General features: G+C 32.2%; 1 protein-coding gene across 1 annotated transcript; it reads left to right on the top strand.

Annotated features, from left to right (window-relative positions):
- Positions 1-1314: 1314 nt before the first annotated feature.
- LOC142614674 (WAT1-related protein At5g07050-like) lies at positions 1315-8394 on the top strand. The gene is made up of 7 exons (XM_075787233.1): positions 1315-1547; positions 1960-2022; positions 2135-2251; positions 6996-7236; positions 7592-7750; positions 7833-7984; positions 8102-8394. The coding sequence occupies exons 1-7, from the start codon at positions 1315-1317 to the stop codon at positions 8229-8231; spliced, it is 1095 nt and encodes a 364-aa protein (XP_075643348.1). The 3' UTR covers positions 8232-8394.
- Positions 8395-11478: the final 3084 nt, after the last annotated feature.

The raw sequence follows: 11478 nt of genomic DNA, 5'->3' as shown, positions 1-11478 counted from the left end.
CCAGGGATGAAGGAGATCACCATTTCCTAGTTCGGTGGCGAGGGCGAGCAAATTCTGATTGCACATGGATTACTAGAGATGAGCTACAGCGACTGGATCTTGCCTTGTTGGAGTACTATCAGAGATCTTCAGATTTCCACTCGACGGGGTCGAGTTCTTTTCACCTGAGGGAAGTTGGTGCGGACACAAGATACAAGCCCCCAATTATACGCATGTATGGGAGGAAGAGCAAAAAGAAGACGGCCCAACCTGTGGCCTTATGGATGGAGCTTGTTAGTTATTGGGCTTGAGACTAAGCAAGCCCGAGCATTTAATAATTAGTGTTTCTTTATGCATTTTATTGTTAGCTATTTAAGCATTTTTTCTAATTATTGTAAGACAACTTTTGAGAATTATTAAAAAACGTGTGTTTTCTTTTACACTGTTGCCAACTCTAGTTTGCTTGGTGCCAACTCCAGTTTGCTTGGTGCTGACTCCAAGCAACCCTTAGGTGCTAACTCCTAAGGTTTATCTTTTGTTCTATTATTGTTTAATTGCTCCATTGAAATAATGTGGTTGTCTTACGTCACTATAGTGTCATTAAGCACTTTTAAATCAGACGTGACATAAAATGTCACTTAAATAATGCCTTGTGGAATAGCCATTAAATTGAGTGGTAGGATTAATTCTTTTATCCAACAATTGGCCACGATGAGACCGTAGGTACTCGCACTAAACACGCACTAAACATAGTCGCAAGGCATTTAGCAAAGAACAAAGTTTCTCTCCAAACTAGTTTGGAGAGAAACCCTTCAAACTTATCATATATCTTTTTTTTAGGTGTGAATTTTGAAAATCTAACCGTTAAATTTCATGTTCCTTATGTTCTTAACATGCATATCAAATTTCGTTCAAATCGGATTTTATTTACTATTTGATCAACGAACTTATTTTTTATACACAATTTTAGATTATAAAAACTTGAAATTTTAACATTTATTTGATGACATAGCAATTGATTTTTGATTTTCTTGAAATTTTGCAAGCATGAATAATATAATAAGAACATGCAATCCAACGGTTAGATTTTCAAATTTCATACTCAATATAAAAATATTTGATAAGTTTGAAGGGTTTCTCTCCAAACTAGTTTGGAGAGAAACTTTTTCCTTCAAGAAAAAAACACATATTCACTAGTCACTTTCAAATTTTACTAATTTGAAAGTGGAGTCCATGTGGGAATAAAAAAATAATTTTTTTTTTACAATTTGCATTGTCTCTCTCCAATTTTATAAAAATGTAGATGGTGCTTAGGAGGATGCAAATTCAAGCAAGATGGGAGAGCATAGAGAGGGTGTGAGAGAGGGAATAGGAAACATCAAGCAAGAGAAGTTGTGTGAAAAGTTGAAACCATATATCTATTGCATATTCGCTAATGTTTGCCTTGCAGGATTTAACATAATATCCAAGATCTATCTAAACAAAGGCACGAGTCTTTATGTGCTTGTTACATATGGACAAGCTATTGGAGCTTTAACTACTGCTCTTCTTGCATTTCTCTTTGAAAGGTTTTGTACCCTTTTATCTTTTAGTGTCTTCTTTTATCTTGTTGCACTTCATAATGTGATTATGACTAACAAGGATAGGGGAAAAAAAAAGATAAAAACAAAGAAAAAATGTATTTCACAGGTTATTTCTTTTTATAATTCCATCACAATGTTTTAGATGAGAAAATGGACATGAACATAAATATTGCATCACCAAAAAAAAAAAATGCTTAATATGATATGAGTACTCATCACAATGTTTTAGATGAGTATTCTTCATATTTGCATTTTAAACATAGTCTAAATATGATATGAAATTTATCAAATAATTTTAAAAAATCTTGATATAAGTACGGTACACCTTTCTTAATGGAATCATAGTATGAAAATAATTAAATCCTCTAGATGATTAACTATTGAATATTCCTTGCAGGAAAAATGACTGCAAAATTAGCTTACCAATTGTGCGAAATCTGTTCTTCTTGGGTCTACTAGGGTGAGTAAAGCGTTTGCCAAATACACAAAGTCATTTCCTTATAATATTATCAAATGAGCATAACAAAAGTTTTGATTAGTTGCTAAATTTATTTTGTTTATTTTGTTTTAAGAGGTGTGTTAGGGAGGACACTTTATTATGCCGGACTAGAAATAACTTCACCAGCTTTTGCATCTGCCTTGTGCAACCTAATGCCATCAATGACCTTTATCTTAGCAGTTTTGTTCAGGTATATATGAATAAATCAAAATCTATCCTTTGTGTATCTGATTCTTGTTTCAGATTTAATTCTTTATATATATATATATATATATATATATATATATATATATATATATATATATTTATATATATATATATATTCCTCCAGTGAGATATGCTGTATATCACTATCATGTTCAATCTTAAATTAAAAAAAAAGGTTTAAAAGAAAAAAAAAGGTAAATTGCAAACTACATTCTTTAAGTTTAGGGGTGTTTAAATTTTACACCATGAAGATTCAAAATTTGGATTTTACCATTTTACATCCTAACGTTTCAAAATTTAGATTTTACTCTCTAAAGCCTTAGAAGTGTTTAGATTTTACACTCTAAAGTTTCAAAATTTGAGGGTGTTTTAAAGTATAAAATCCAAACACTCCAAATTTTAGGAGATAAAATCAAAATCCTAAAACATTAGGGTATAAAATCTAAATATTTCCAAACTTTAGGAGGTAAATTCCAAAATATGAAATTGCAAGGTGTAAAATCTAAACATTTTCAAACTTTACGGATATAATTTACAATTTACCAAAAAAATAAAAAAGAAAAGGGAAGAACTGACCATTTCTTTTTGAGGGGAGAGGTACCAATTTTCTATCTTCAATAGAATCTTTAATATTGTGATTGGAGGATGTTTTATGGAAAGTTATAATTTAGTTCTTTTTTTTTTTGTTTTGGGGTGTTTAAAAATAAAGGTGATTCAAAAATTATGGAGAAGTTTTAATTTGTTATTTTGAAGCATCTAAATTTCAAAGTCGAATATTATAACTTGCAAGAGAATTTGCCATTTACCAATATTATCTATCATTATTATTCTTTATACTTTATCATCACTATCCCTTTACTACAGCGCCATTGCTACTATTGTTACCACACTACCATTGTCTTTTTCCACAACTCCATCACTCTCGTTGCCATTGTTTACACTGTCCTTGTCACCATCACAACCACCGCCAAGAACGTCATGCTAACATACAATATTACCACCACCGTTACTATGTCACATAAATTCTCATTAATTATTCTTTTTTGTTACATATTTGTGCATCAAGCCCACCTCTCCCCCACTATTTACCTTATCTAAAAGAAAAAATCTAATTAATTTAAATCATCAAAATCAAGGTCCAAATACAAGGTAACCAATTAAGATTTTTTTTTTTTTTTTGAGTTAAACGGCAGAAAATTTTAATGATAATAAGAAACCAGTATGTAGTGGTCCCAAGTAAGACATCTTGCCACCTTGGACAAAGGGGCACCACCAACAATTGTAGTCCAGGAAGCCATAAGAAAGGCATCTAAATAAGACTAAATTCTGGGCTATCATAAGCCGTTGGTACTCTTCAAACACGCCACTAGCACTATTGAGGATTGTCTTCGGATGGGCTTGAACTTGCTCAAAATAAAACCTGTTTTTTGCATTCCAAATCGCCCAAGCTGTAACAGCCCATCTTTCTAATTCCGGTTAGCTCAATTTCAGTTGCATCTGGTTGAACAGAGGAAGAAATCACATACCTCATTGCTGCACTTCTGTGTTCTTCCTTTGAATAAAGCCCAGACATTCCTTGCAAAAGGGCAAGTCCACAAAAGGTGACTTGCCGTTTCAGGTTCTTGATTACACAACACACAGATGGGTTCCACCTGCACACGTCGTCGGTGTAGATTGTCGCGGATAGGTAGACAATTTGAACATGCTCTTACATGAGCGTGAGAACTTTTGGGGGCACATTCAAGGTCCACATCTTGTTCCAAACAGACCCATGAGCCCGAGCTGCTGAGTGTTCTACCCTAGATTGGTTCTTCAATCGTAAAGCCACCTGGTAGGCCGTTTTGACCGAGAACTGTTGAGCTTTATTCTCCTTCCACACTAAGGTGTCCTAGGGAGTTGGGGTTGTTGAGTGGTATAGCCAAAATCTCAACCTGAGTGTGATGAGCAAAGGTTGCGAAGATTTTTCCTCCGTCCCATTGTCTAGTGTCCTGGTCAATAAGTTCACAAACTTGCATATCCCTGGAGACTTCATTTAGAGGCACAGGAGAATGAGACAGCCAACCATGTGTGAACACCCCAATCTTTCGCCCTTTACCAACCTTCCAGCGTGTCCCCTCTTTGATGATATCCCTTGCTGCTAGGATGCTACACTAAACATATAAAGGATTGTTTCCTAACTCAGCCATCATGAAAGAGCAGTTTGGGAAGTAGCGAGCTTTGCTAACATAATTCTCTATTTTAAAAAAATCCCTATAGCCCAACTAACACTTTCTCCTATTTCTTTTTTTGACTGAAGAGAGAAGTATATTCATACTACGAAGAAAATATGGTTACAGGAATTGGTCTGGGAATTGATCAAAAGAGCCAACACAGTGGCCATCTACACCAGGAACCAAGCCTTTGGTAGTCCTCCAACAAAGATGTTGTTCCTTTTAGAAAGTGGGGTGATGGGACTTATCCTTTGGTAGAGCCAAAAATTTATCTTTGAAGGGCTAGCTTAATTTAAAATATACTTATTGATTTTTTTTTTCTTTCTACATGCTACATATTAATATAAAAAAAAAAATTATAAACATAGTTCAAAATGTGTTGGGATGTTTTGCAACAAGGGCAAAAAATGCAAGATTAGCTTAAATCTCTCCTTAAGTTCTTTAGAAATGTTTATTTGTGGAGAATCAAGCCTAAAATTTACAATGTATAGAAAACAAAAACTAATGATGTTTTAACAAGAGAGAAATCAAAATGCCAATAATAAAAATGCAAAAGATGGCAGAGAAAGACAAAAGGTTCCAAACTTAGACTCACAGTTAGCAAGAAGAGGAAATTGAGAGAGGTTGTGAGTAAAAGAGGGAAGGTTCCCCTATACTCATATTTCCACCTCTAAACTTCAGAATTGTGAGGATGTTAACTGGCTGAATAAACTTTTGTTCTAAAGTTTCAACCCTGTCGATAAAAACATAGTTTGTCTATTTTTGAGCTGAAGAGAGAGATTTATATTGAATTCGGGGTATTGCTAACGACTGGTTTTTGGGCAGAGAGAGTAGCTTTGGTCCTCCCAAGTTCTATTTCCATGATTTGTGGAAGTTTGCTTTATGCTTAGGAAATGAGTTGATTGCTTTTTACATAATTTTGGAAATAAAGGAGTTTACTCTAATTGGCTACCTCTTGTCAGCTATTTAAGATTATTGGAATACTTACCTAAGTGATGGCTAGCAACTGGAGTTGGCTAATAAGAACCAACTATGTTTTAAAGACAAAAATGAGTTTAGACAGAAACTTTAGGTCACAGACAACTAAAGTATAAAAGCTCTTTTTAGGTGGAAATTTTAGGTACTGAACCTCCTTCACGAGCTTGAGGTGTTACTTGCGTCTCTAGCCCGCTTGGTAGCACACGTGAGCCGGGCCCATGCAAAAGGTCCGTAAGAAACGACTTATACTCTCCAAACTAAACTCCCTCAATTTTTCTAATGAGTCGCATGAGCTTGGGCCATGTTTAAATGAATTAAGTATAATTTAATATATGAATTGGACCCACAAGGAAGTTGAACTTAGTTAAATTAGGCTTGTAAAAAATGTGTTGTGAAAATGGGTATCAACAAAATGTAAATAAAGTATTTTATAAATCAATAGATATAAAACAAAATGTGTTTAATTAATAAACTTAATAAGCATGTGCAAAGTTTATTAAAAAATATTAGATACAAACTAATCATTTTTCTTTATACCCTATTGATGGTGATAGAAGGGTGCAGACCTTCTGAGCTATAATTCAATCTAATAGTAATAAGATGACTCCATAACTCCATAAGATTCGGGACATGCTCTTTCACGTTAGATTTGAATTGCCTTAACAAAGCGGACAACAATCACAAAGATGTAACTCACAAGCAACCTTTCTCAATCACCATTCCTTTCATGACATTCATAAGGATTATACATTTTATGAAAGAGTTGAGAATTTTAATGGTTGTTCTTATAAGGAAGATTTTCTTGATTAGATACATGATTTATAGGATTTCTTTGATATATGGATATTCATGAGGAGAGAGACGTAAATTTTGTTTTGTATAAATTAGGATCAACTTAAGAATATTTTGACTTACAAAATAAGTTTTCAAAAACCTTCAAATAGGACTGTAACATGTAAAACTAAAATTACACTTTAGAATATTAATAGTATTTTCTAGAGAGTTTTCTCTTCTTCTCTCTTTTTTTTTTTTTTTTCCTAGTTTTCCCTTAAGGGCCCCCTTTTGGACGTAAGGGTTTCCTTAAGCTAGAACAAGATCTAGCCCTTCCAAATTTTCGTTCTACATCAACCATGACTCCCTTGTCCCTATAGTGGTTCCGCCATTGCCCCTCCACCAACTATCAAATTATTAAAAAAACAAAATCCTAAAAATGTCGACCACTGGAATTATCTTTTGTATGTGTGATATGTCATTCGACATTATATGAAAATGATTCCAAATGTTATTTGCTAAAACTATTACTATTAGTTTTACAATAAAAAAATTACAAATCGATCTTTCAAAGAGTATGATTGATTTCATACACGCTAACAAGTACATAAGAATAAACTTTTAATTACTTTTGTGTGGGGTTGCTTAAACTTCAGTAAGACATATCACATATGTAATTTTGTAGTATCCGTAACAATACACGATTTCAAATTATCCATTGATTATTGATTCGTGGAAAGCTTAGTAAGTTTTGCTTGGCATATGCAGGATGGAGAAGATAGAGATTTCCAAGCGTAGTTCTCAAGTCAAGATATTAGGAACTGTTGTTGCATTTTCTGGTGCAGCACTCATGACCCTATACAAGGGAATCACTGTGATTTCTTTACATATTCATCACTCGCATCAATCTGTGACCCCATCAAAAGTATTCTTAGACAAGGATTCAATAAAGGGCTCCCTCATGCTTGTTACTTCTTACATTTCATTGTCAGCATTCTACATCTTACAGGTGATTCTTAGTTGTTATTTACATAAAATATGGTTTTTCTATACAGCCAAAAAGGGTTAGGCTAGCTACACATAAACTATCCTAATCTGGGTGCTTTAAGGAAAGCTAACAGAATGAGTCTCATTCGGTCTTCCATAACAGCCAATATTGCTTCTTTGATCAGTTAAAAAACTTTATCATTATAACAGTGATCATTGGAGGCCATAATGCATTACGTTCAGTATGTTGTATAATTCTAATATATATAGTAACTAGAATTACAACTACACATATTGGAAACTAATGCACGTTTCAATTTAAATTTGAAAAAAGACGTATAAAATTATAAACTAATACGCATATATGACTATTGCAGACAACTACAATTAAGATGTATCCAGCACCAATAGCACTTACATCACTAACGTGCTTATCAGGTGCTATACTCTCGACTATCATGACAGCAATTTTGGATCATAAAACTTCATCATGGAAATTGTCATGGAACATCAGCCTCTTTGCTCCAATCTACAGTGTAAATTTTTGAATGCCACACCCATATTTTCCTATTTCTAGAGATTTGAGAAAAGTTAATTATATAGTATTTCTTTTTTCAGGGAGTTGTGATTTTTGGAATTACAGTATATGTTCAAACATTGGCAATTAGACTAAAAGGACCAGTTTTCATGACAGCATTTAGACCATTGTCCACATTAATAGTAGCCATTATGGGACTACTCATTTTAGGAGATGCTTTATACATTGGAGGGTAAGTATATTGATTTTTGAGTTAGCTTTGGTGAAAAATGACTTTTCTAGGGGGAAAAGAATGACAAAGGTATAAATTTAGAATTAGCAATTCTTATTCTCTCCACTTTGATTCCAGTGTTATCGGAGCTATGTCGATAATTATTGGTCTGTACGCCACGTTATGGGGGAAGGAAAAAGAGAAGGTGGAGAAACTGTTAGAGCAAACCACGTCCGAGCAAGGTATTGAAATCAAACAAGAGAAGTAATACGGGTAGATAAATTTGTATTGAAACTGTATCCTCATCGGTTAAGGATAATATAATCACTTCATTTTAAATTTTTGCCCAAATGCTCGCTAGAATCCTACAAACCTTGCATCAAAATATGTATTGGAGCTTTTGTCTAATTTTTTTTTCATGAATCTATTATCCACGGGTCAAATTTTGGCTCCAAACTGGTTTGAAACTATTTTTTTTCAACCTCTTAGGTGAAAATTTTATTAGATTTATTTATATTATTAAACAAATCACATGAATCATTAAAAAATCATGTGATTAAAACTACAAATAGATAGTCTCTTCAATTGCCACATCATGAGTTGGAACAAAATAACTTCAAATCAATTTGAACTGTGGAGGCAAATGTACGTTTCCCTTATATATATATCCGGTCTAAAGGAAATATAAGCAATGTGATGGACCTAAATATGGATGAGTGTCTGGTTAGGTTGTAATATGTATGCAGAGAGAATCAAGGGTCCAAAACCAAAACTAAATGAGGGTCCATTTGTTTATATTTACTTTGATGTCTCTTGGTAATAGACATATCCCTTCATGAAGCGATATTTATTATCCAAAAGACATAATTGTTCAGTAAAAATACTAATACATTGATCATACAATACATTTGTGAAGCAATACCACTTACCTAGTGAGTGTAATTGTCTACATAAGAGTGCATCATAGTATGGTGTAATCATCCATCACTTGTACACTAACATGATGCAAAAAACATTTACATTGGTGATGCTAAAATAGCCAAAATGCTATTTTAGCATCCGAAACACTAAAAAGCAAAGCTACACTAGTGGCAGTAAAGTAAAAAATCATACAAACTAGTTACAGTTTATCGTAGCACAAAGTGATAAAAAAACATTTATTCTCTGGGGGTCACATCTTCTCATTACTATAGCAAAAAGTGATAAATTTTTTTTAAAAAAATAATATTTAAATGAAGCCGGAAAAAAAAAAGAATCTTTGATGTTGAGTTTATTGTAAAGTGAGGTGTTAAAATAGATAAATTAACTTTTATAATTTTTAAAAGCTAAACTTTTTAGCACCGCCAATGTGAATGCTATTAATTAGTCATATAACATTATAGTATGAACCTACATTTTTCTCTTATATTTATTTACCAAGTACATTTAATTAGTGATAATATTTTTTTTAGGAAATCATTAGTGATAAGTTGTATATACTTAAGCAAATTAATTGGACATTCATAATTATAATGAATACTTATTAGCTTTTCTGATAATTCTAGAAAAAAATTAAATGGAAAACAAAAAAATATTTTTTCTAACTCATTTGTCAAAACAATAATGATAATTTATTGAACATAAGTGAAAGATATCAAAGAAAAAAAATATTTGGTATTTCACTAGTGCAAATCAACCATAAAGCAAAACGAAACAAAATTGAAAACCTAAATCAAGTGTGTTAGAGTTGCGTTTAGGTTGTATCGCTTTGATACCAAATTGATAAAATATGAATATTTAGGGCTAAATAAGAATAGTGAGGAAGAGACGAATAGAGAGAGACAAAGAGAATAGAAAAAAAAAAAAAAAAAAGTAGTTGAGGGCATAACTAATCAAGCACACACCTTAGCATATATATATTAGAACACTAGCATCCGAGGATGCAAAAAAGTTCTATTTTACATTCTAAAAATCTACTTTATCTATGTTACCATCCCATTTTACAACTCACCTAACATCTCAGTTTCTATTTTTACATACAACTTATTAAAATAATATAAACTATATCAACAAATAATATAAACAAATCAATTCTCTCTTTTCTCTCCCATCTCTATCTTCCCTCTTTTCCTCTCTTCCTCTCACTCCATCAAACCCACACAGCCACATTCCGACCCACACAACCAACATCAAACTCACATAGCCACATTCTGATCCACATAGCCACATTTTAACCCGCATAGCCAACATCACCCACACAGCCACCACCATTGAACCACAACAACCCACAACCAAAATGCCTACGTGACTAACAAATTACATTTCTAGATAAAAATATTGTTTTCATTAGTGAAATGGCCATAGGTACAAAGGATTTTTTCAAGAAATCATTGGATTTTCATTTAAATATTGTTTTTGAAAAAATATGGGATATTCCTTTGAAAATGTTTTTTCCCAAATGGATTTGGTATACTCTTTGAGAATGCTTTTCTAAATACATGTAATTTTCCCATTTTGGACAATGTTTTCCAAAGTACTTGGAATTTTTCTCTTTTCTATAATAATACTAAATAAAATTTCAATTTCTCATGAGAATTTGTATTATTTGAAAATGGCTCTCCAAAATCTCATGAGATTTTCATATTTAAGAAAATTATCTACGGAATATTCATAAAAACGAATCCTAAAAATGGGGTTTCCTCCAATAATCCACAAACAACATTTTTTTTTTAATAAAAGAAGTATTTAAAAAAATTCTTAAAAAGTGCATCTTGTCCATAATTCATATTACTTGAACTTGTAGACTCCAAATCAAGCCAACAAATAGCCCTTCTCTAATTTAAATATTTGAGTTCTTATTGTCTTTGCATGAAAATAAAATTGGAGATAAAATTGCAATTAAGATTGCTAATAGTTTTAAAGGAGAAATTTTAGCTTATGTATTTCAATTCAAATGCAAATTGGTCAAGCATGTCTACTTAATTTCAAAATATTATTTTTAAGTAGAGCTTTTTTCAAAAACAAAATGCTATGTATCCAAGATATGTTTAAAAGTAGTTAGTAATTAAGATTGTATCAAAACAATGCAGTATCTGAGGATATGTGTTGTGAGATGATGTACTACAAATTTCCTGTATGTAACCAAAGTTTTAAGAATATGTCTATGGTTTAAAACATTTCTTGTGACCAATAATCACACCAATCATCATAAGAATATTTTCTTGTGACCAATTGGTGGCGATTCTTGAAATGTAAAGATAAGTAAAAGACTCTCACTCATGTAAACATCGATCGTCATAAGAGATGTGTCCTCAAGGCCTTAGAAATTTGAGTGTTGACAATGTCAATGGTGATCTAAGAGCATTTAAGTTATGTTTGGTAACAGTTTTTGTTTTCTATTTTCAAAAACTTGTTTTTAGGAATGTAAAGAAAAAAAAAATTTCTTATGTTTTTGAAATAAAAAACATGTTTAGTTATTTGAAATTAAAAATTAAAAAAAAAAATTTGAAGAAAAAAATAGAAAATACTAAAATATG

This window comes from Castanea sativa, chromosome 11 (assembly GCF_040712315.1).
Source record: "Castanea sativa cultivar Marrone di Chiusa Pesio chromosome 11, ASM4071231v1".
In the NCBI taxonomy this organism is placed as follows: Eukaryota; Viridiplantae; Streptophyta; class Magnoliopsida; order Fagales; family Fagaceae; genus Castanea; species Castanea sativa.
The sequence above is the reverse complement of the archived record's forward strand: the minus strand, read 5'-3'. Positions and strand labels throughout refer to the sequence as shown.